Here is a 26,931-nt window from a genome sequence, read left to right as displayed (position 1 = left end):
GGGAAAGCATCCAGAATCGAAGGACGTGGATATCCACCTGCACTCCAGATATTCTCATCCACAATGTCTGTTCACTTCAGTATCAGATGCACTAGTTGTATTGAACATCAATAAATAACGTGAGTATGTACAGGAAGGAAGCCAAAAAATGATTGCTCCCTGCAATATTGCAAGTCAAAAGGAGTTCGAATATACTGGTTTACCAAAAGTGCTGAATAGTGTCAGACTGTCAGCAGGACTGTACATCTGAGTTTGCATGGCTATTCGAACCCTCTCATATTTTTATAAGTTGTTTCCATTCCATGATGTTGATACTGACCACCAGCGTCTGCCACCATTATGAATCCCTATACCGTTGCAGCCCTAACTTAGTTACAGTAAATTAAGGTTATAATGCTTCCATCACAATCACTGGCAGTGTGTATTTACCTCAGTAATGAACAGAAGCCATGAGCAGGCTGGTAAAGGCAACTGGCCAGGAAGAGCTGTTGTTGGAGTGGGAGGCTGTTTTGCTGGAAGCAGTATATACCACTGCAGACTTGATAAATATCGAGCATGAAAATGGATCAGTACAGGTCAACAGCCTGTTATCTTTTGCCCTGTGCTACTTTACAGGAGTCTAGGTTTTGTGTAGTGCAGCCCATAAGAACCCCATTAAGCTGAAAAGCATGCTCAATTATTTCATTAGCATCTGCTAACATCTTTTGCCTGTTTATGAATTATGGAGGTCACGAAAATAATTTTAACCAAAGCCAAAGTGAAAATCAACAAAATTCCACTTAAAGACTTTCATAGCAGAAAAATACAAAATTATCAAATACAATTAGATATATGTGCTGATCCAACAAATACATCAGAAAATAAAGCTGCCCTGATATTGCCCTACAGCATTTTAATGATTTTTGCTTTTGGGCAATGCTCTGGAGTTGGGAATAAAAATGTGTGCTGAGAGGCAATAAACCTCATTCACACATAACACCTAGTGTTAATTTCACTAAAGCAAGGTGGCAGGGAATCCTCCCTATGTTCCCAGGGTCTTATGAGCATGTGTGTCTCTAGATATAAACTAACATTGTAAGAGACTGGTAAGGGCTGCTATCATCGCAGTTCAATTGCAAAAGAACGAAGGGAGAAGAAAAATACGTTCAGCCACTGTGGAGATATCTATGTCTAAAGTCAAGAAAACTGTCTATCCCGCAAATTTGAGGGAGCAGGTTTCAAGGAGTATAACATCAGTAGGCTGTAAACTGTAGGTGAGTGACTTCAACATATTGACCCAGGGATACATGCATTGAACATTTGACCCATGTGCCATATTACCCTGGGGGCATAGATACGGTCCCGGTGCCAGCCTCATGCATGTGCACTGTAAAATAAAATGTTTCACGGACACAGTGATGTTAACTCTTCTTCAAGCCTTGAAGATTAGTTACGTTTTTGACTATAGCTAGCGTTACTGTAAATCCTAATCAGCCAACAAGCTACCACGTTAGCTTCAACCATGCCCCAATTTATGCCTTTCATTGTTTTTAACTAGCATACATTTTCAAAGTAGAACCCACCTGTCTAGCAAGATAATGGGGCTTTCATTATTTGAATATCATTACAATGATGGACGAAATCTTAAAAGCAGCAACAGCCATATAAATTTAACCTGTGCTCAACGGCTCCACCCTATTGTAGAAACAGAACACATAGGCCTAATAGAAATACAAATCCAAACTCACGGACTAAAAGCAAGAAAAAAAGTAAGTTAGCTAACGTAACCATACACAAAATATTATTTCTCACATTAATTGGTGACGGTATGTTTGTAGCTGGAGTATATTGTATATGGTTCTTAGTATATTTTTCATTTCAATGTCAGTTTTGTTGCTTATGTGTATCACTGTTTTCTGCTATGTACTCACGTAGCGCTAGCTAAACAGCATTCCGAAAGGAGTCATTGAGCTAATGATTTTTTTCAAAAGCCAAACTCTGAAAACAAAAGTTGTTTGACACAACTCACCAATGGTTTTAACACATTAACTGGTTCCTCAGATCAGTCATCTATCTATGCTGGAAAAAATAATCTGTGGGTTATAAGGTAGAAGATTTTTTTAACATCTGCCTAATTGTAATGCTCTTGTTCAGGTTCGGACAAAGATGGTAGCCGGAAGTGACAGTTCTTCTTCTTATATAGAAACCAAGTTAAAAATTAAAAGTTTTGGCTTACTACCTTTCAGAAAAACAGATATCTTGCTCTTACACAGAGGGTTAGGAGACAGCATGCTGTTGCTGTTGTCCTTTAATGCCCCTTTGAAGTCATGCCTGCACTCCATACTGTCCATGATCCCCAAAAATTAGCCTCCATGTCTGAAAGAATGCTATCAGGGATCACATTTCTCTTGTGTGTAATTTGGATTTGTGCTTGAAAAATACAGTAAGGTATTGATGCAGAAAACATAGGTTACATTCATTATTCATACACTATGTGGTGATGTCATTGTTTCTGTTGCTTAGTATCTTCATCTATCTATTTTTTATGAGATTGTGCAGCTGTTGAATTTCTGTACTTGACTGGGTATTATTTTGGAAAGGGGATGCTGTGACAAGCTCAACAGAGTTTCATCACTTTTTCAGTCTTTTGCAGTGCCGCTGGCCTACAGTAACAGTGTACCTCCCATGGTTGTCATGGTAGCCCCTGGTTAAAGACAGAGCTCGCTAACAAGTCTGACTTTAGGCATTCTCACTTTGCAATTCAGTTACTTGAGAAACTGGGTCAGTGGTGGCACATTAAAGCTAGAGTTGTCCTCCTGGCTTTGTCTCACTAAGGAACGTTCACTAGGAAGGAGCAGGAAGAAAGACAAAGTTGTTTTTAGATATTCAAGGCCAATAATGTCCTTAGTTTCCTTCCCGTAGTGAAATGGTATCTAACATACTGCTAAAAGACAGTAACATATGGAACTAGTGGCTAGGTTTACTATCTAAAAATGTTAAAATCAAGGATGTAGTAACATTTGTTTATTTTCCCAATTAATGAAAGTCAGTTTTGTATAACCAATAAGCTGAGGATGATTTTAAGAGTAGGCTACTTGCTTATTTTATTAAATCCTTGAAGTTGAAAATGATGGGGAATGTTTTTTCAGCGCTATAGAGACCTCAGCTATAATGAAGTGCCAATACAGAGTTGAGGGATGAAATTATTTAACTGAAATTATGCAGAAATAGGCTGATATCCACGTTTAAAGACATATTGTATATGAGGGCAATGGGCATCACCAATCAGTTACTTCAAAAGAACAAAAGAGCATTGTGGAATGATGGGTCTCACCCTCACATGAAAGAGAAACACAACCACCACCACCATCACCACCTAGAGATGGGGACCTTTTCTCATTCTGCAGTTTGCTGTTTCAGCAGTTTGGAACAGCTGCACAATTGAATGGCTTTGCAAGGACCCAGTCAAGCGTCACACTGCTGACGGAGGGGAAAAAGATATAATGCTAATGCATTAAGTGTTCATAGGAAGAATTAATGTCCTTGCTTTACCTTGGTCAATACATGTAGGATTACGATGGTCTCTCTGTAGCTATGCTAAGCAACTGACATGCTTCATTTAATTAGCAAGTGTCTGACAAGTCAGTGATCTTAATAAAAACAGACACTTTATGCCCGTAGACCACGACATACAACAGCACGGGGACAGCTCAACAAAACTTCGCTCTACAGCACCACTAGTGATCACTGTAGCTTACTTTAATAGTTGTTATTCTTTCAATTACTTTTACAATTTATTGATCTAGAGCTTAAAGAATTTTAGTTTAGTTTAGTTAGTTGGTCAACAAAAAAGAAATTAGTAAGAAAGTATTTTGATAATCGATCAATCATTTTTTTCAAGCAAAAACATAAAATGTTCTTTGGTTCCAGCCTTTACAATGTGAAGTTTTACTGCTTTTCTTTGTCATATGTGATAAAATCTTTGGGTTTTGGTCAAACAAATAAGCATTTTGATATCATTGCCTTGGGGTTGATGGACATTGTCACAATTTTTGGAAATTTTAAATCTAATCGATTAATTAAGAAATGTATTCATTACAGATTAATCAATAGATTAAGCCACATCTATAAATTGTTTAATCTATAAAATGTAAGAAAAAAGTAATTAAAAAAAAAGCCCATCATAATTTTCTTCAGATTGATTGTTTTGTCTGACCAACATTCCAAAAGCCATAGATTTAATTATTCAATTTACACTAGTAATCAATTGCCAAAATTGTTATCGATTAATTTTATGTCCAAAGACAAAAAGATGAATCAACTAAAGGTTTCAACACTACCTGTTATTAAAAGGTTCCTGTCAGTTCTTATCGTTCTGCTTGCTCCTCCAAACAGTGGGCAAATGGAGACATACTCTTTCACAAAATGCTCCACATAGCACATTGACATATGCATCTGCATTAACTGGTCCCTCTTGTCTCTCCATCTTATTATTGTGTGATGAATATGTGGATAATTTACTTGGCTGCTTGTTGGTGACATTCATTTACTGTATTGTATTCATTGTGACTGAAAACAGTACAGTTATGTATCTTTTTGGTGCTTGTGCTTGAATGACTTTAAACCTCCACACACACGTAATACATCTCCACCCTAACAAGTGTTTGACCTTCCAGTGTAATGTACCCTGCCCAGTCTTGAATGTCCTGCTTTCGGGAGATTTTGAAACTTCCTTTTTGGGACTGTCTGGCTCACCAGATGTTTCCTGAACCTGTCGTGTTCCTAACTCACTCCCCTCCCCAGTAGTGAAAGGCAAGGGAAGGACAGAGAGAGGGAATCTGTCATTCGCTCTCAGTAAAGCCAAGCACAGAGAGATACCTGGGGTCCAACTGATGAAGTCGCATTTTTGCGTGTGTCTCTCTGCTACAGAGCTGACCAAGGCATACAGCAACTGGGATTTACTTTGGCTGCAGTGACAGAACACTCTGTAACTTACCTGAACAGCACACACAGAAACACACACTATACATACACTCATTTTTGAGTTGCTCACCTCCTCTTACACAGTTGTGTGAGTTCACTGGCAGGAGTCCTGCTGTTTTGCCTGGTGGACAGCCAGTAGTTGGTGAGCCGGCGATGTCGTGGGACTGTGGCCTGAGGTACATGTTCTCCGTCTCCCCTGTGCTGCAGCAAGGGAACATGTGCATCCTGCATGAGAAGGAGGACCTGTCCAGACTGGAGATGGTCCAGAGACTGGCCAAGGATGGCTGCCGCTTCCTGCAGAACCACAGCAAGAGCCCAGAGAGGACAAGCGGGGTGAGATACACAATAACAATAATAATATTTATAAGTTTATTTAAAATATAAATAATAATAAATTTTTTTACAACATTATGTTGTGAAATGCTGCACTCTTTGATGCATTTCCCTAAACAACTATCTTTGGCCTTGCCACAGTGAAAAAATCAGTCAAGGTGCTTATCAGATAGTTGTCTTTATCTCATTATGAACCCTACTCACTTAGCGTACTTTATCTTTGAATATTCAGTTAGAGTACATTAGATAGTCAATTTTACTCTGGGCTATACTGTGGTGTTTTATGCTGCTGTTTTGTGAGCATTGTGCCTAAGCATCGTTTCTCGCACTCCCTGCAAACCAATGTTAATTTGTTGTCTGTTTTTATTGGGCTCCATACGTTCTATAATGTATCTGCTTTCTCTGAAGATGTAGAGTGCATTGTGTTAAAAATAATATGCATAAAAATGTACATTATAAATGCACTATATCCATTATATTAAACATTGGCTAGGTCTTTTTTACAGTTGCAGTGTTTTTACAGAAACTTAACATACATTTAGAATTCAGTTAGTCCCTGTCAGCGTCCTCAGGTTTCAGGAGGATTTTTACATCAAAAGCACCACCGCTACCATGTGTCATTATTGAAAACTACAGGTTCTGTATGTTCAGTTCAACCTGCGCACTTACATTACATCACCTGCCAGTTGGCTGCGTAGGAGACGTCTGGTTGGCTGACCTCATGGTGGGCTCAGCTTCTCCCTTCCTGCCAGCTGTATCTGTGTACTGAACTGAGTAACAATGGCAGGAAAAGTTGACGCAAGTGGCCAGACCACCATGCCAAGACATTGTATGGTTTTAGGGTGGATTCCAGTGCATCAGGTCTCTGACCTTTTCTGCAAACACAAGGCTAGATCTCCTTATCAGTGTTGTTATTCAATATAATGACCTTTCGCCTGCACTGAGCCACTGCCACTCTGCGTATGATCAAATGTTAGTGCTGCATAATGCGATCTGTTTTACCTTTGTTGTTTTAGTAACGCGCATTGTGCAAAGTTTCTCATATTGTGAATTTAAACAAGTTTGAGCATGCCAATAGCACATGTGTATGTGTCATTTATGTAATCCCAGCGGTAATGGCCAGATATGCTGACTTTGTATTTAATACTAGGCATTATCTAGAAATATTAAGATTTCTAAGATTATGAGATTATCTAGCAGTGTTTCTAGATTATAGAATGGTTTAAAGTAATCCAATGATGGTACAATGCACATACTGTATTACATGTGACTCATTTAATATCTAAACCCAGACATCAAAGAGCTCAGAAAACAGTTAAATCCCAGCTGGTGGAAACAGGGATGCTTAATATACAATAGGCTGCACGTCTGTGAAAATGTGTGAGAGATTCTGGCACAGGGAGATCATGAATGTTATGCAATCTCCTTCAATTTGAAGCCAAGCATGTTTCTAGGTCTTTTCCTTTGCTAGTTTAGAGCCAAAACTATTCATAATTCATTTAGCTGTGAACACCTGTCAGGTTTAAATGTAATAGTTTACAGTTTTGACTTTGGAAATTCCTTGTTGTCCTTTTACTTCACCACTGTTTTCATTTATTCAGGGGTATCAGAGGGTTGTGCATGATCATGTGTTGCTTGTGCTCTCTACATCTGATTAGAACATAGAGCTACTGTTCTCTGCCAATACATGAAGCATAAGAAAGCTTATGTTTTTACATAACATGCACATACTCTTGTTTTCAGTATATTATCAGAGCTTAATGCATTAATTTCAGCTAATTACTGTTGGAGATAATGAAGTGCATCTGCATCAAAGGATTCTTTGAAAACAACACTTAATCTTCCTCTTCTTCCCATTCTGTATGATGTGTGTATGATCCACACTATTGCTTGAGAGGAATTTAGTCCAACCTGACTATCTGCACCCTGTCAGGACTGACACCTTCCAGGTCCCTTTAAGTGTTCCATACCATGCGTGCCAGACCTGCTGCAGCAGCACAGAGACATGCAGACATAAAGTGTTCCTCCAGCCATCTGGAACCCTGAAAGAAACAGTAAACCATTTGGTGGGACATGGCTTTGTGCAGAGGCCTGATAAGTAGTGTTTACTCTTCTGCTGATGGTGTCCATGTTGGGAGCCCTTCAATGGTAGCTGTGAGTCGAGGTCACCTCCAGCCTAGCATAGGAACTGTGCGGCTCCAGCACTCATTGCAAGCATCCACTCTAGAGGCCTGATTGTGTTTTTGTATTGAGACACTGGTAACCACAAAGCCCAGTGCACACTGAGTAGTGGCCTGCAGTCATGTCTTGATAAAGATAGAACCACCAAGAACCAGGAAGCTAATCAGAGCAGCCTTCCCTTTCTGGGAATTTTCTAGTTCTACCTTACGTCATGCTGTAGGTCCTGTGACAGGATAACACATCTGTTATTACACAGGAAACACCCTTAAGTATGTGAAAGCATTTTTTGTACATGCATGCATGTGTGTTTATGTGTTTGTATTAAGATAAGGAAGAAATACATTCACAAGTTGTCACTTTAACAGACATCTAAACTTTGCTTAGAGTTATGAATCACAGCACTGAAGGAACTGCCAGCAAACATTGCCATTAATGGTTCTTTCTGAGGGTTTAAAAACATCTCTGCTGTTTATAGATGTGACTGCCAGACTGTGTAATGTTAATGCTGAAAATGTGGGCCACCCAGTGATGGACACAGTTCTGTTTGTCCTTGATTAGATATTGTATGTGTGTGTTTACATGTTGTGTTAATGCATTCATCTGTGTATGTGTTGTGTATCTATAGTGTGTCTGTGTATGTCCACAGATCACAGATAAATGTTGTGATGTGCCAGGAAGTCATGCTTAACTGAAAGGCCCTGGAAGGCAATTAGGGCAGAAAACTGCAACCACTTCCAGCCTGTCTGTCTGGCTAATTGCATGCACAGAGGCTTGTGTTACATTGACTGAGGGCTGGGGGGGGTGAAGTGGGGGTTAGCTGATGCATGATGCGTGTGCATGCACTATAGAGTGAATTCCTCATTAAGTCTAATATCTCTGATCCAGACCCTCCACTGTTATCCAGCTACCAGCCATCTTTATACTTCAGAGATGCTGAAACAAGCCATTTTGTTTAAAATGGAGGGTTAAAAAAGGTCAGAGTTCAATTTAGATACTTCTTATTGAAAAAAATCATTGAATTTCCAGTCTGACAGGTTATGTATAGCATCATCAAACTATAGTATGCTAGAAACCTGAATATAGGTACTCCTGCTTTAAATATCAGCCTACCATGGCAGTCAAAGTTGTTGTAGCCTATGTGCTTCTCAATCATGATTATATTTGTTTGATATTGTCTTTTAATAATGCTGGAACAAACATACCAAAAATGATTCGACAACAGTTTTGATAATCAATTAATCATTAAGACTGAAATGTATTATGGTCCGTAAGTAATTACAGAAAGAATAATTTAAATTGTTTATCAAGTAAAAACACCAAATATTATATTACAATATTATATCTTTGGTTTTGGTTGGACAAAACAAGCAATTTGAAAATGTTGGCTTAGGATCTGGTAAATTGTGATAAAGGGAATTGTTCAGGGGAATTTTATGACATTTTGTAGACTAAACAATTGATAGATAATGGAATTAATTGTTAGTTGTTAGCCCTATAACTGACTACTCTAACAGTCTAAATCTAGAGAGGGATTCATTAAGAGACTTTTTTATTGGCCTGGTGAAGGTTTAAGGAGTGGGTTAGAGGACTTTTACTGTCTTTCACTGAGGCTTTGATTGATAACATGGTGATTGGGTGACATTGGGTGACTGTGTGACTAAGAGAGAGACAGTGAAACAGAGAGAGTGGGAGACAGGCATGACAGGCAACATGAGGATGAATTTATCATTCATAGCATCTCATGGTGACAAGGACCTAACATGTGAGTTGAAGCCTAAACTAAACTCTGAATCACTAAACCATTGTTGGTGTGCAGAGTTTAACCAGATGATAGCTTGAAAATAGATTGTCTCTAGCCACCATAATTTAATAGGCTCTACATAGAAATCAGTAATTAAAATTTGTTTGAGTCCTTTATGTTAATCCCTGAATGGGCTCCACCGATAAGGACTGAATAATGATATATGGAAATTCTCTTTCATTTACAGTGCTGGCTTTGACAGAGTATTATGATGGAAATCAGCAATGATTTGTGTGAGTGGGAGAAAATTCAGAGGAATCTCCTTGGTGATAACACACACCCTCCTTCTTTCTCTCTCCAGCCCCAGAGTGACGAGGCAGTCCGCGTGTGTCTGAGGGAGAGGGGCCACGATGTACTGGTTCTCCAGAGACTGTCGTCAGAGCAGCCAGCCCCCTCTGCATCGGCGAGGGGAGGAGGGAGAGAGGAGGCGAGGAACAGGAGGTAAGCCCCTCCACTCCCCTCCTTCCTAGATTCCCTCCCTCTCTCACTATCTGTTTCTCTCCCTCAGCACTCTCTCCCTCATCATTCTCCCTCTCTTGTCTCTCCGGATCACACACTCACTCAGGCATGCTTACATCACAACTCCCCACGCATAAATGACTACATTAAATACATATAAGTAAGCAGCATGGGATGGTGAGGCAGAGCTCCGTTGGCTGCCTTCCCATTCAAGTCATTCAGGAGCTTTTTCAGCCGTGAACATACCTCAGTGTGCTTGAGGGATAGACAGCAGTGGACTCCGGGCTGTAGCAGCTGCTGGTGGATGGATGGATGGGCAAAGGGGGCATGCATCAGTAACCATGGCAACGTTGCCGGTGTGAGGGCACAGGGACTCTGGAAGGATGGGATCTTGTCCACAGCCCCCGAACCTGCGGCAGGAGGAGGGCAGGCTGCTGCATGCTGCCTTGGTGGAGCAGGAGGACGATGATGACGAGGAGGGCTCCGAGGAGAGCAGCAGTGACAGCACCAGCCGGGTAGAGCCGGTGACGATGCCCACCTTTGACGTCCCCTACTTTCGCTACATAGACGATGAGGGGACAGAGGGAGAAGAGGAATGGAGCAGCAGCCGCTCTCTGTCCTCTATCGAGGAGGACTCGTCCACTGACTCTGTTGTGTCTGACAGGTACATGGTGGTATCAGGGACCCCGGAGAAGATCCTGGAGCACTTGCTGATTGACCTGACACTGGACGACGACCCGGGGACAACACAGGGCAAAGAGTCAGGTCAGCATGCATACTTTAATGTCCTGAAACACCTTTCTCATCCCCTTTGAACTTACTGGGTTTTGTTTGTGAATAAACATTTTTTGTATTTTAGAGAGCAAACATTTTGTTAGTGGATGGTACCTAAACAGCTTTATGAGTCTAGCATTATTAAGGTGGCGTGCATATGTAGGTCCACTGATATTTTTATGTGAGAGATAGATAGAAAGAGAAAGAGAGAAATAACTCCCTTTACTTTCTGTTTTTACTCTCTCCCCTCCCCACCCCTCTCTCTCGCAGAGGAGCTGGGACAGCAGCTCCCTCTGGGTATTATTACTGGGCTAATCATGTGCTATCATTCCCAGAATGTAAGTTTGAGCCTGTTCATTTAAAAGCCTTTGACAGAGATAAACCTTGCTCCTATCTTTTGAGTGATACTGTAACGGACTGCGTGACATGCAGTCCAGCCTCACAGCAACAACAAATCAACACATTTCCTCTCATCCCAGCAGGTACATGATAATTTGACACTGTTGCCAAAGCAGAGGAGACTCTGTTGTTTGAGCAGCAAAGATGGTTCACTTAGAGATGAAGATTGAGAGCAGTAGCACAGTTAGACAAGCAGAGGAAGAATGCTAGAGAGAAAGGATAAACACTGTATAGTGGAGGAAAAGGGAAACAAGGAGGGAAGAAAAGGACATGCAGATTTTTCCCTGGAGATGGAGGTGGTCACAGATGATCTGTCATCGGGATTGAGGCAGGCTAACCCCATACCACAGATCATTACTCATTCTGATGTGTAAGTGAATGAAATGTCCTCTCAGGAGACATGCCTGCAGTTGCAAGATGGTGCATTTTACATGCACAAGAGAGTTGTGTTTTTTTGTTGAATTGCATGTTTTATTGCTATAATTGAGTATTTAATATTGATGTAAAGTTAAACATGAAGATAAATTAGCGAGCTAGTGGGTAAGACATCCCTCCATTCCTTCAGTTAGTGTATTCACAGTAAACCCATCTGTACTTTACCTTTTAGTTGATATCCTATGGGCTCAGTAGGCAGTGTGTTGTTGATGAATCATTCGCTTTCATTAGCTCACCTTGCAATGGGTGTATGTAAGTTAAGCCTCCACAGGTAGCTATGGACTGGAGCACGATGCTGAGTGATATCCCAGGGTCAAAGTGCCAGAGACCTGAGGAGGAGAAGGAATGAACTGAGTCCTGAACAGCAATTGATCTGCACTCAGTGATGCTTAGTAGTATGATAGCATGGGATCCATCTTTTCATTAAAAAAGAGATTTATTTGAGCGTCCAACAAGCTGCCGTGTTTGGTCATTCTCTCAAGGATGGCTCAGTGAGATTGTAAAGCAACATGACTGATGATTGCAGCAGATTATTGATGTTGTGTTTGAGTACAGCACATTAGAAAGCCAATTTTATCTCGTCATGGTAACACTTGCATCCATTTATACTCAGTACACAACATTAAGAATGCAGAGAAGCTTTCTGTCTTTCTGCAAAAGATGGCACTTTTCTGAAAGCACCACAGACACGCAAACATGAACCACTGCAGTAGTCTATAGTGTGGAGATCTCCAATATGCTAGCATTTCCTTCTGTGGGCTAGCATTGTGGGTAGCATTCTCAAGTGTTCAGTGTTGCCTTCTTTGCTGTGCCCAATCTCTGAGTGCAGCTATTGATTCCAGCTCTGCACGGATTCACGCTGCACACTGCCAGCTCGGAAAAACATGTAATGGAACATTTGTGTTCTTAATGAGAGGATGTTCCAGCTCTTTAAATGATGCACCATGTGGGGAGATGATGATGCTTATTTGTAGTGAAAGAAACATCACATAAAGTAAGTGGATATAAAATTTAAAATTTCTAAATACAGACTATCATAATAATTACACCAAGAGAATGGCTTCTGGTGGTTACTGAGGCAATTTGTGACACATTAACATGCTTATTTCAAAGGCTGCATTGATCCATTTTACAAGTACTTATTGGAATGCAAAAGGGATTGGCAGGTTGATTGATTTCACAGTAGATTGATTGACAAGCTAGATCAATGAATCTATTCTGCATTTCCAAAATAAATTTGTTTTGGTTTGAGTGCCTGAAAGCAGAATCCAGTGTGATAGAGCACTAAATATGAGAGTAGAATACACTTTAGATTTTTCTACATCCTACATTCTCTTCTCTGATCCAGGCCAACTACTAATGATAACTGAAAATTTTAAATAAAAATTGTGTGATGTGTAGGAGTCACAAATCAACCCAACAGACTGTTAAACTTTATTTACACAGCACAATTCATGCATAAATGTTTTCGGGCCAGTGAAACAAACATATCTTCTGCTAAATCGTTTGGATTAAGTTCTACTCTGCAGGACATTCCCCGCTTTTTTGCTGTGTTACCAAGAAATACTTGAGAATATGACTTTAGGTCGTAAGATTAAATATTTATTCTGTTTTCCAACTTCAAAAAACTTGCATAGTGTACAGCTTTGGGAGCAGTATGTAAGCTGTTACTCATGAGAATGTGCTTCAGTTAAGATAGCTTGGAGAAAATACACAAATACACAGCAGTGTAAGTGAGTAGTGCATGGTGAATGTGTGTGTGTGTGTGCGGAGGGGAGTAGGTAAAGTACAGTATGTGGTTGGGTGGACAATCTTTTGTGTGTTGTTCTTTGTGGCTTTGTGTTAAGGTGTGTTACTGTATTCTTTATGGGAGCTACATGTGTATGAGTGTAACCGCTCATAAGCAGTGAGTGATGCATTCACAGCTGCTCTGCACGGATTAACATAATGATGTCAGGGAGTCCTGTGGACCAGAACGCACACAAAAGCCCTGGGAAGCCAGTGTGAAATTAAAGGGAAGAATTTACAATTCTGGGTGTGAGGCACACTTACAGAGGAGGTTAGCCCTAATAGGATTTGTAAAGCTTTTCGCTAGTGGCAGCGTGTCTGGGTGTTACTGTCCTTCTCTTTCTCTTTATGCCTTAAAAATTTTGTGGCTTTTATGTCAATTTCTGAAATGCACTTTTATAGCATGTTATAATGTTCTACGAATAATTACTTACATTTTAATAAGAGATTCAGTGAGAAAGGGACTTTGTATGTTATTTTAAAAAGAACTGATGAAATAAAAGGAGTCACATTTAGTGTTTGTTTATCAAGGTAAAAAATAAGTGATATGATGGTGTAGACTGTACATGCATTTCATGTTATGGAGACAAGTCAAAGTGACCTGGTGATCTATTTGACCAGCTTTTATTTAATCCATTTACAGAAACACTTACCCATGTGTAACCTTGGGAAGAAATCACACAAGGATACAGTGGCAGAACATGCTGTAAACACATTAGGATGATAGCTAAGCAATATCAGATTGCTTTTCTGTTTTCAAGATAATCACAATGAAAACATAGACTTCATCAGAGTTCAGAGAGACACATTAACATTATTGGCTTATCTTTAGTGATACAGCCTGCAATGGTGAATGTGTGAAGAAGAAGCCAGTAAAGGCTTGTTTGAACTTGTTTCAACTGAAAAAAATCCTCACTGTTTTCAGCACAAGTGATTATCTGAGACTAACCATGAAGAATAATGTGCCATTCAAAGGTCTCTCACAGTATGCTTGCCTCTGAAGTGTCTCTGCTTAGTGCTTGTTAACTGATATTTGACAGCAAAGAATGAGCTCTCCTGGTATTATTAAGATGGGATAGGAAAAACTGAAGCCAAGTCTCCGAGCCACCTCAATTAAAAGTACAGGCCTACTGTATGTGCAGCTCAGCAAGCATTAATCATACAGTTGTCAAGGTCACTGGTGTACCTGCCCTCCAGCTTCCCGTAACATAGTATAAACCTATTGAGGCAGTTATGTAGGGTTTATATGATGGTCTGCACAGAGAGAAACTTAAAACTTGTTTTACTTGTCTTGTATATTTTATAAAGCAATGGAACTAGTAGCAGTTGAACTATTTATAATACTACTTTGTCCATTGTCAGTAATGTGTTTCTCTTTGTAGATACACTTCTGGATGACTTTCTGCTGACCTACCCAGTGTTCATGTCAACCAGTGATTTATGTCAAGCACTGCTGGGACAATATCCTTGAACACAGGGGTTTTCACTGGAACATTATTACAAATATTCACGCAAAATAACGCCCTTTTTGAATGCTACCGGCAGACATAGGTGTTTTATACAAAAACACGACTGCTTTATTAACTCAAAGCTGCTCCACATTCTCTCTCGCCGCATATCCTTAAATCAACATCACACACACACACTGGCTTTATTCGTGCTTCATTGTATTCTGCATTTGATGTTAGCAAATATATCTCGCTCTCCATCTGTGCTGAAGCCTTAACCGAATCCCACCTATTGTACCAAGCGATACAGAGGGAAAGAGGACAGGAAGGAGGCTCTGGAGAGGAAGCGAAAAGTCCTGCACCTGGTGTCACAGTGGATGGCTCTCTGCAAAGATTTCCTGACTGAAGATGAGCATGTCAAACTGTTCATGAAGGTAGGAAATATAATGTACAAGGAAAAGGGTGGAAACTGGGTGTGAGGTGAACTTATAACTTAATATGGGAGAAATGAAAATGGACATTTCCTTCCAGACTTTGTATCGTCACGTGTTGGATGATCTCTATGAGCAACCAGCCCTGGAGAAAGATGTGAGGGAACTGCAGAAGCTGTACCAGCTGCATCGCAGACAGTGAGTGACCATATAATAACTTACTTTGGCATTAGAAGTTATTAGTTATTAATTCAATACATACATACATACATACATACATACATAAAGATCTATAAAATGTAAAAAAAAACTGATGTACTTATTGATATGAAGTCTGGGCGTTTACAACAGCAAGTATGACAATGACTGTTAGAGGTCTGAAAAAAAGCAGAAACACGAGCTGGTCTCTGAATGCAAAGAAAGAGCTTCTTTTCTGCTTGGTGGCTTTATGTAGCCTCATCAATGAATCCATTCATAGATTGAAGAGTAATTGCAGTGTTCTGGGGTGTTGTGCATGGAAATATGAAGGTCACGGAGATTTTTATCTTGAATCGCCAAAATTGAGGAAATACAGGAATTTTGAGAATTAATAACAAGCTGTCAGAAATCTTTGTCACTTGCCATGAGAAAAAAGAATGCTCCACCACTTGTTTACTACTACTGGTATTGGATCAGTACTCAGTATCAGCAGATACACTGACTTGAGGCATTGTATCGGGGGAGAAAAAGTTAGATTGAATGCATCCCTAACATACTTACAGTATGAAAATATATATCCAGACATAATACAAAACATAACAATCTAAACGAAGTAACACTGATATTAATGGCTGTTTATAAATCCATTAAGAAGAGAAATCCTATTAATTTTGCCAAATTAGATTCTTTTGTACTGAGAGAGACTGCCACACCTTCATAAAATGTATGACCACTGGACTTTCTGAGTTAAATGATGCTACCGTGCACTGCTATGCAGAGGTAGCAACACAGGTACTTTTAATTGACACATTTTGGCACAAATTGTCTTTGCAAGATGTTGTCGTAGATGTTCCCTTGGATTCAGTGCTCCCTAGTATTTGGGTTGTTTTTCTCTATTATTTTTTTTTTTTTTTGATCAGTAAATCTTCAAAATAAATAATAAAAATTGAAAACAGAATTATACCCAAGTGCTTACACAGCCACAAAATAATGAATTGATGTCAAAAAGAGATATTAGCAATGACCAAAAAAGTGTAGGCTGAAGCCTTACAGTAGCTTATTACATCTACCCATGCATATACAAACGTATACATAGACATAGAATATACATACATGCACGTGTATATGCGTATATACTCACATGGACACGAGCTTGTTTATATATATGCATGCATACATATAAGCAATATATACATATACAGTATGTAGACAGACCCAATGATGCACATATATATAACACTGGTATGTTGTACCAATACATTATGTCAACAGATAAACAAACAAACTAAGCAGATTTTTCATGTGCACATCTTCAGTGAGGAATTAATATCAGATCCAGACTCATTATTGAATGCAGTAAAAGTAACTTTTGTAGTACATGCTACTTATGAGAGCAGGCTCCTATTTCCAGTTTTAAACAAACTTGTCAAGTTCTATCTGCAACAAATTTGTCTTTAAATCCGTTTGTAACTGCGCACTCTTTCTTTCCTATATATCATTCTTAAGCACAGGAAGAGAAGGGAATGTTTTTCAAGTTATGGATTGACCATAAAATTGGACAAGGACAATATTTTATATCAGAGGGTCTCAGCTTTTAAAACTATCTATGTATAGACAATAGATTCTTGTACATTAAGTACTGTATGTGTGCATAATGATGTGCATTAAACATACAGCATATATAACATTCAGTCAACAGATTTTCGTAATCAACATTTTGAATATTGGTCAGTTTTGTTGTTGTTAAAGTGGTACTGTTGCTTAGCTACAATTTCTTGGTTTAATGAAAATAAGCATCACATTACTCATTGACATTACGGTGTAAACAACCCCCAGTCACCAGACACATTGCCACACCCATGTCCCCCTTCCCCTCCCTCACCTAAAGCCTCCAATCAAATCTTCTCCCTGGGGATGCCCCAACCTGCCACCCATTAGAAACCAGTGCAGATAATTCAACCTGACTCCGCTGCCATTATCTGGCCTGCAAAATTCATGTTTGTATCCAGGGAGGGAGATCCACAAAACCCACTCCTTTAAAGCAGTGGATTTTGTGTGGGTGTTACTAACTGACATACTCTACTATTTATGAGCTTTTCACAATCAGGCTCACCCCGGGGGAGGACAAGGTTGACTGCTTTGTGGCAATCTGCTACAGAGTAAAAAGCTAAAAGGTGTCATCTTTTATAGAAAGAAGCCTCATTTAGTCCTTTGCTCCCATCAACTTTCATCTGGCCTTCTGCAAAAGAAAACTCAAATCATATGCATCTGAAAGCTTAGGAATCAGACGCCACTTGTTCTTTTGCACTCTCTCGTCATGTGGCATTATAATTCACTGAGCACAGTGACACCCACAGTGGCTCGATTTTTTGAGGAGTAAGAGAGTGAATTATATCACGAGCTGTGTTTTGAAGTGACAGTGGGAATCAGGTTTTTCATTAGAGCAGGACTGCTGCTGGCCAGCGAGAGGGGATCCCTCAGGGCAGGCTTTGTGCCAACATGCCTATTGTGATGCAGAACCTAGTAAAAGCTGAGGGATGATAATGGACATGGGGCTATCCATCATGCTAGCAGGGCCTAACTGATGAGAATAGGGTGATTAAATGAAGGGATCACATTGGAAGGTATAAAAATCTACGAAGCACTCTAATCTCGCCTTGACACTGATCTTAAATGATGGACTGAAAGCAGCAGAGGAGTATATATGTACATTCACTTTACCTTGATTATAGACTGTGTGGATGCTGAAGTTGTTTTTGTACTTGACATAGTTGCCGCCTAAGGAAAATCACCAGATCAGGTTTTTTTAGGACAAAGTAGTTATTCTTTTGTGCATGTGTAGGCACATGATAGTTTTCACTTTATTTTTTTTTCTTCTTTTTCCAGTACGGTGGATGAATATTCCCCTCAAAGAAGGGTGAGTGAAAAGATCTTGTGTTTGCATTTTTTTTATGACACTAAGACAGAAAGTAATTTTTATTAAACAGAGCTGGCTGCCTGCTTCGACATACTAGTTTGGGTGTTGGAGCTATTGTCCTCACATTTCCTGCTAAAGACATTGTTCTGTAGTTCAACTGAAATGCTCAATGTTCTCAGGCAATATAAGTGTGTGTTAAAATCCACGCATTTCCCTCCTTTTAGAGCAAAGCACTTTCCCACCAATTTAGCCTGAAAGAGAACGGGCTCCAGTCCAGAAGCACACAGAGGGAGACCAAGGAAGGTAAGTCGTAAAACATGCTGTTTACACATTCCTCCCATCATACGTTGTTTCCAAAGCTGTTGAAAGGATACATTTAGTCTGAACAGTAGAACAATGGGAATCTTTCTAGGGAATGAATGAGAAGGTTTGGAAATGCAAATTCCTAAGTCATGACTTGGGATCAGTTTTTGCTTCTTTTAAAAGGCAGATTCACCCTCATAAAAAAAAAACAGTTACCTCTTGTGCTGTCTAGCCTTGCAGATAGTCTTGATTTTATCTGCTGAGGTTTTGAGATGCCTGTGTTAGAGGTTTCTGCTACTGGATAATCCACAGTCCTCACTTAGAAGTTTTCATTTGAACTACTTTCAATCAAAGAAATTGTCTCCACTGACCCTTTACCTTCATCAAGAGAAATCTATTGAGTATGCTTGGTCTATCCTAGTATTTCCACACTACACAGTCCTCTACAGTTGATCACTAAGTGATCACTGACTGAGGGTCAGTTGCTTTGCTCAAGGTCACCTTATCAATAAAGGGCAGTCCTGTTATATCCTTTCCTTCCTGCTGCAGCAGGTGATTTAATTAATTGGTTTCTTTCTGGTTGAAGGTGTTCTAAATGGTTAGATAACCTGCCGTAGTCTGTGTCTGTGGAAAGAAAACCTGCATAAACTTTGCCCTCCATTGCACTCCACTGATTATCAGCAAAGCAGGCAGGGACATTTTTTATAATAATTTGATTAGATGAAAATTTCCTATGGAATTTGCACCAATAAAATACAATATCTCTAAGGCGATTTCCACATTATTAGCTAGTTTTGTGGCCCTGTGTCATAATCTAGTTTCAAGAGCTTTATTATTTAGAAAACCTGATGCCACTGAGTACTGCAGCATCTGATTAATGGTTTGTCTCTGGTTACATAATGAAGCTATTATGCATAGTCTGCTGTGTGCACTGGGAACTTGGAGGTGACAGGGTACATACACTATGCACAGGGGGATTTGGGTAGGGATATATGGTCAATAGGGACCCAGCAGCAAATGTTTGCTCTGAGGCCCCCTAACAGGTTAATACGGCCATGGGCAAAGCTGCACTTCATGTAAGCACTGTGTATTTTATATTGTACCTTACTGAAACTTTCTCTCTGTTATAGTGCTGTGTCATGTGTATATCACCATGGACTCTTACCTAAGTATGAGGGCCCATGCTAGTGTAGTGGCCCAGGAACTGCTGCAGGCACTAGCAGAAAGGATGGATGTCCCACTGGGGGAACTGATACTAGTGGCTGTCACTTACCCTGGAGGTAAATACCGTTCTAACTAACCAGCTACAGTACATATCAACCACGACTACAGTCATTACAGCGCCATATGAACTTACTCTCACTCTAGTGGTAGTCTGAACAGAAAGTGAGAAGTCACACCTGTAGTCTATTGCACCTTTGATGATGTAAAAAAAAAATGAACAAGCGTGTTTGTAAATCATGGTGGCTTGAGAAACATACGCAAAATCATACCAACATTGTTTTTAATATTTATTCTCAGTATGAACAAAAAGAATTCCTGTTCAACACTATAACTAAACACCAGTGTGCGATTCAGACCATAATAAATCAGAATAGGTGATTCTGAAGTGTTGTAAGTTATAAGCTATCCTGTTGGAGTCAACAATAACACTAGTAGAAATTGAAAGTAAATATTTCCCGTGAAAAACTCATCATATAGCGTTTTACTTTCTCACAATATTTCATACTTGAAGTTTTTTTCCTATATTGAGTTGATGTGTGAGATTGTAATCAACAGAACTGACCCAGATATCTCCCCAGTGACAACAGCTAAAAGGTAGAAGCATTTACAGTCCAGTAATATAAAGTCAGTATCTATTATCAGTGACTGAAGTGATTGGCTACCTCAGAGTGGAGCCTGGCACAGCGAGGCTTATCTCTTGCTACTGATAGCTGCTTACATGCTGCCTGACAGATTTTTAATGGTATTCTGCTGTTTGTGATATGTTTTCTCCCCTGCAGGAAGGCTCCTCCTGCAGCCTCAGGACAGAGTCTTCTCCGATTCGTTACGGCCAGTGGGAAGGCTGCATGTCTGCAGGAAGGACCTGGGTGAAGTCCTGGTAAGAATATCACTGCAATATGTCACTTCAACTTAAACATACTGTACATGTACTGTAGTGTCAAAATAGTGTCCTCTGTTAGTTCATACATATACAATCACACATCAGCTCAGAAGCAATGAATAAAACAATCTATAACGCAGTACATACATATGCATTGTTGAGGTTATGTTAGTGGCTTCAAAACTCCATTCCGAGTACAATTTATCAAAATCTACTGACACGAAATAACTTCTGCCAAAAAATGTCTTTGAGTGTTTGTATCAACCTTTCAGGTGGTATGAAAAACTGCAAAAAACACACAGACACACTGTTTTTCTTTTGTTTTCCCTCTTCAGAACCCACTCACAGACAACTCAGAGCTGCAACAGAGGGCGGCTCGCTTGCTCAGTTTAAACACATGGGACGTGGCTGTTGCTCTCACCAACTTTGACTGGACCATCTTCGACTCAATACACGAGGTTCGTCCCACAACTTGAATACTTATGCATAATTTGTTGCCTCTAAAATACATTCCCTGTAGGCCTAAAGGACATCAGACATGACGTGCCCTGCTCTGCTCGACTCATGAGTATACGTTGTTCTTATTTCAGCAAGAGCTCGTCTATTTCACCTTCAGCCGCCACAGTAGCAGAGGCCACACTGTGGCGTTAGAACTGCTGCTGCAGCGCTGCAATGAAGTCCAGCTGTGGGTGATGACTGAGGTGCTGCTGTGCCCGACGCTCTGCAAGAGGGTCCAACTCATCAAGAAGTTCATCAAGATTGCTGCCCAGTTAGTAGCTTTACTCACATCCTTCTGCATTTTTAATTAGAGTATTGTTGTATTGTAGTATGTATTGTTTGTGATCACATACATACACTGGCTTCTCACACTGTTGGCCAACACTACAGCATTTCAACCCCAAATCTTTAGGGTGCAATGTTTAGATTTGCATGGGGATGCTGCCCCCTCCAGTGGCAAATTAATAAACTGCATCTGCTTTTCTGCTAACGAGCTGTTCCCCTGGAAGTAACTGAATTGTATACTCCATTGATCTTTTATAGCTGTAGAGCACAGAGGAACCTCAGCTGTTTCTTTGCCATTATAATGGGCCTGAACACTGCAGCTGTTAGCCGCCTCAGTCAGACATGGGAGGTAAGGATGTCCTTTTTTTCTTACAGAAATTCTTTTTCATCTGTGTCACCTTTATAGCTGAAATATATATTCATGTATAACATCCTGTTATTGTCTCTGCAGAAAATTCCTGGTAAATTCAAAAGGCTGTTTTCAGAGCTGGAGACACTTACAGTAAGTGTAATTCATTGCACTCGGTGTATACAATACACTATATATGTCTGGTTTGAAATGAAAAAAAAAACGACGACATTAATCCACTGTAACAGGGAATACAAACGCGTGCTTCAGTGTGTACGAGGTGAAACAAACAGATGTTTTTAATTTGGAAACATCAGACGAAACTTCAGGTGTTCTAGATGATCATTAGTCTCTAATGCTGCCATAATTCAGCTCTAACAAAGCATGTATGCACAGGCACACAGTCACCCCCAGAGGATTAGACTCATTTATTTTGAAAATGTCTTCACAGGATCCCTCACTGAACCACAAGGCCTACAGGGACTCCTTCAAGAAGATGAAGGCGCCAAAGATCCCTTTTCTTCCTCTGCTATTGAAAGGTGTGCTCATTAGTCTGTCACTTCAGTACCCCACAACTGTCTAACTCTAGGAGGAGAGCGCTGTGACTTATTTCTATCAGGCATATTTGACATGTAGATACAAACATTTTACCTCAAATACCTGTTGGTGAATACTAACAAAATGTTTATCTGTTTTAGATATTACGTTCATTCACGAAGGCAACAAGACTTTTCATGATAACCTGGTCAATTTTGAAAAGCTGGTGAGTTCACAAACCCTTTATAGCTTCAGCTTTATAGCTTCTGCACAGAAAACATACAGCAGTGCTGAATTTTGAAATGTCAAGTTTAATGAAGCCATCTTTATTTTCAGCACATGATAGCAGACACAGTGCGGCTCATCCGGCAGTGTCAGACAGATCACATGGGTCAGTATTCAGATCATTCCTCATTTTATGGTGTGAGATTACCAATGCTTTGTTTTCTTTGTAATTCTGGTCTACTTGTTATCAATGATGTAATGGTATAAAAAGTGAATAAAGTGTCAGTCTTTGGAAGGTAAATAACCAAATCTGTGGACAAAATCACTTAATACACAATCTCCATATAGTTTAAGTCAGGTTGATACTACTTACTGTGATGTCCACGATCATTTCACTTTTTGACATAAAAATAATTTTGGCTGGGTTTACCCTCCACAACATCTCTGCTAAGTGGAAAAATCACAAAAATGCCTCATTGTGGCACAAGTTGGTTTTAATGGCGTTTTTACAGCGTTCGGTATGATGTTTTTTTTTTTTAACCATCAATAACGTCACATTTCCTCTCCATCCAGGCAATTGCATCACCCAGAAGAGCAGCTCAGAAGTGCGAGCCTACATTGATTACCTTCATATCATCGACAATCAGCAGACTCTGTTTGAACTGTCACACAGACTGGAGCCTCGTGCTTAGAGAGCGGCTCTTACTGCACTTCCCCCTGCGTCAGCCAGACTGTCGGATTGCCAAGTAACAATCCATCGCTGTCTCATCTATCTCTCAGGACTCAGTCAGCAATCAGAGGACGCTGCATGATCCTGGTCGACCACAGGGGGGAGCCGCTCAATCAGGAAAACTCTCACCAGGGATGGGAATAAGCAGCAAAAGACACATCTTAGGTCAAGTGCATAAATGTTTGCAAAGATCCACAACAGTGTCACTGATCCAAAACACCTAAAAGCAGGCCCCGCCAACATCATCAGCTGAGCGTCAGTGCCAGCAGTTCCACTCCAACTTGTGCTGCCTGTTGGCAAGAAAAACCAACACCAGCAGCTGGTTAGAGCTGAAGATGTTAAAAATGGTAACTAGATCTGTGGATGCAAACCTGCTGCTGCTGCTATTACTTTCCTTTCCTACAGATGGCAGAGGTTGGCAGGTGTAGAGCTCTTCTGACAATGACCCAACAGCTCCCCTTTGTGGAAAATCAGCAGCCTGCAGGTGAAGTGCTTCCACCTTTAATAAAAAGCTACAGAAAGCAAATGTGCAAACAAACAAAGTGTTGATCATGGAAGTTCATTCTTGACCTTGGGAGTAGTATGTGTGAAAAATCCTAACTCAGAGGTCCCCTTACTAGCCTTTTGTGGAGCTTTCAACACATCACAAAGTGACTGAGATCATAAGATACAGATTAACTCATCATACATTTTTTTGTATTTTCAGACAGTGTATAGATCTGGCAGCAGAAGGTTGTTTCATCAGATATAACCAAAGAGTATTTCAGTCCTTTACTGCACACACACTTTTGTTTTCTCAGAGTGCACCACGATCAAGATCAATGTTTTCTCTGATAGAAGATAAGTCATTAATAAATCAGTACAGTGTGTGCACAACAAGCTGATGTCTTGCTAAACTGAATCAAGATGACAGAAATAGTGAAAATGATCTGTTGTTGAAATGTTGTTTAATAACCATAAAGTGTAGTGTATTAGATGAGGCTTTACACAATTCATATGGTATTAGAGCAGGAAATTAGAAAAGAATAAACAGTGTACTGTATTTCTTTGGTGTGTCTGAAAAGTTGTGTCCTGTGTGAGTTATTAAACGTATTAGTTAGTGCCATATAAATGCCCATTCAAATGAATGCTAATTGCTCATCTTTTAAAAAACGCAGTGGTGTAAGGATCTCCATCTAGTTGAGCTGTGGACAATCAGTTAAATGAAGCAGCAGACCCATTCTGATACATCTTCAGTCCAGTTTAAAACACAATACAGTATTTTTCCTCATATCAGAGGATCAGCCATCCAGATAGTTTTGGTTTGATTTGTTGAGGTTTGGAGATATTGGCTTTAGCTTACCGGTACTCAGAGTACCAGAAATGGGCATTTAAAAAACTTGGCAACAACATGTCTTTCCAAAAACAATTACATGGTGACTCACAACAACTGACGATAACCCTTCTTCTGAACAGTTTCACTGAGAACTGCTTTCTAGTTAAACCAAATGCTACTCCATTACTGAGCTACAGCTGATCACTCTTATCCTCAGTAAATGTATGGATAGATGTTGTAGACGAAAAATAAGTTTTATTGTGTTTTTGGGTGAACTGCTCCTATGAGTAAACAGCAATAGGAAAATCAAGTACAAAAGCACCTTCTGGACAAAAAAAAACAGTAGAGAAGAGGAAGAAATATAGAAGCCATTTGCTTATGTAGTGTATAGTAACACTACTCTATACAACTTCATCATCATAGAAGATACAGTATTTATTCTCTAAATTGGTCGAATGAAAATTCTCACTTTTGCTCTAAGGGTAGGCCATTTTAAGTAGGCATTGTGAAGTGTTATAGATGGAATTTTGCATTATATTCTCGAAATTTTATTTGTATATTTTGGATTTTAAAGCCTGCAGTGAACATGGAGAGAACATGCTTTAGCAGTATCTATGTTATTTTGAATTTCATTTGTATTATCAAAAATGTGCAGTTGATTATGTTTATACTGTGTATATATATACATATATATATGTTGAAATTCTGGATAAGGGTATTTATTTATTTCAGAATTATTTATTTGTTCTGTAGATATTCAGTTTGATTTCATGTTTTGTTTTTTGTACGCACTGATTTGGCTGGTCTGCATGATATGGCAACCCATTGACTGACCACCAGTGTCAACTGTGCATGCAATAAAAGATTTTTCATCATTCTGACTTGGTTTCTGTAAAAGATGTGTTGACATTCAAAATTGATTCAATCGGGCAAATGGTACTTTCTATCTCTTACACCAACAACGCTCTGGTTAACCCAGGTTATAGTTATAGCATTACAGACTATAGTCATTGATTAAAGACTTATACTAGCCATTACTAATGCATTTACTATAGTGTCAATGTAAAACTGCTGAAAGGAAAAGTGCCCAAAAGAGCATAAAAAAACATACAAGATGAACTATCTCAGATGAATTACATTTAGTACATATAATTCATACTATGTTGTTTGTAATTTCATATGAACAAAATATGAAGACACAACTTACTACATTGTATTGTCACTAACTTATCATGTGTTGCCGTTCAAACAGACATGACTCATAGTAGGGTCATGATAAAAAGTGTATTTAGGAAACTACAAACAACAGTGATTCAGTAAAAAAAGAAGGGTCTCCAGTGAGGCTTCGCTGCCTCTCTGTGGCTGCAAAAGGGTACTGTACAGTTCAGTTCTTAAAAACTGGAGACATCACAGTTACAATAGTTAGTTTAAAAATACAGTATTTCATTAAAGAAATGATCAGAACAATCTACAAGGCTGGATTACCAACTGGGCAAAGCAGGCAAATACCCCGAGGGCCCCATACCCTCAAGGGGCCCAAAGGCTCCAGGGCACTGTACAGCAATTAGTTTGTGGTTATTTAGTTAATTGAACATTTATTTGTTAATACTGTATGCACCACTATGCTTACGTGACATATTTTACTAAATAATTTTATGCTTACTCAAGTTACCTCAAACAAATCACTCATACACAATACATAGAATGGGGAAAATGGGCTGGTTGGTCCATAGGGGCCCACAGCTCATTTTTGCCACTGGGCCCCCTAGTGGGTTAATCTGGCACGTTATTCTAAAATTGTACGCAGATTTTGAGCATATTTTATATATATTAATGTATCGTATTGCAGGAAACTAGGCTAGGGTCTTATCCTGTATATTAATATATAGCAGCTGGAGACCTGTGCTGTCAGTACACAGTATTTCACTTGAAAGAACCTGCTTCTTCATCATAATCAGTGATTTACAAATGCTAAAAATGTGGGATCTTTGTTAATTTTTTTGGATAACAAAAGCATCAGTACACAATGTCTTTCTTGGGCACTGTGAGATGGAGGTGTGACCCAGATGCCCTTGCTGACTTTAACCAGGTGTCCTGCTTGGCCTTTAACATGACTATCTGTGGCACGACCCCTGCTGCGCTGGGCTCCAAACCCTGCCATTTCCTCCCAAACACTGCCAGCACTGTATTATTTCCCTGTCACCAAATGACTGGCTAGCTGCTGTGTCGTGCTAATGAGAGGAAGAGAGGGCAGATGAAGGGAAACTACAGGAAGACTGGTTCTTCATTTCCCCCATGCAATACAATACACAGAATCAATCCTCTATCCTCCACTTGTCTGTCTGCAGCCACTTTGGCTGCAGGCAGAAATAAAGAGCAACACAATAGTTATTAGCGTTGGAGAAAATCTCATTTGAAAAGATAAGAGTGCTGATTTCTATCCAAAAAATAAATAAATA

The 26,931-nt window shown here is 39.7% G+C and overlaps 1 protein-coding gene across 6 annotated transcripts; it reads left to right on the top strand.

Moving 5' to 3' along the window:
- The first annotated feature begins 1,234 nt into the window (after positions 1–1,234).
- Positions 1,235–25,347, top strand: LOC122881396 (rap guanine nucleotide exchange factor 5-like). 6 transcript variants are annotated; one of them, XM_044207532.1, is made up of 19 exons: positions 1,235–1,253; positions 5,170–5,295; positions 9,579–9,718; positions 10,401–10,501; positions 14,515–14,593; positions 14,870–15,014; positions 15,112–15,209; positions 18,096–18,126; positions 18,351–18,429; positions 19,560–19,709; positions 20,433–20,530; positions 20,869–20,991; positions 21,124–21,302; positions 21,575–21,665; positions 21,768–21,818; positions 22,117–22,204; positions 22,364–22,428; positions 22,539–22,593; positions 23,001–25,347. In XM_044207532.1, exons 2-19 carry the CDS (start codon positions 5,179–5,181, stop codon positions 23,117–23,119), a joined length of 1,809 nt encoding a protein of 602 aa, XP_044063467.1. In that variant the 5' UTR covers positions 1,235–1,253; positions 5,170–5,178; the 3' UTR covers positions 23,120–25,347. The 6 variants fall into 6 exon arrangements, with proteins under 6 accessions (XP_044063467.1, XP_044063468.1, XP_044063470.1 ...); XM_044207533.1 differs by lacking the exon at positions 1,235–1,253 and adding an exon at positions 1,730–1,748; XM_044207531.1 differs by lacking the exon at positions 1,235–1,253 and adding an exon at positions 4,824–4,966.
- The last annotated feature ends 1,584 nt before the right edge of the window (positions 25,348–26,931 follow it).

Source organism: Siniperca chuatsi, linkage group LG9 (assembly GCF_020085105.1).
Source record: "Siniperca chuatsi isolate FFG_IHB_CAS linkage group LG9, ASM2008510v1, whole genome shotgun sequence".
NCBI lineage: Eukaryota > Metazoa > Chordata > Actinopteri > Centrarchiformes > Sinipercidae > Siniperca > Siniperca chuatsi.
The sequence above is the reverse complement of the archived record's forward strand: the minus strand, read 5'-3'. Positions and strand labels throughout refer to the sequence as shown.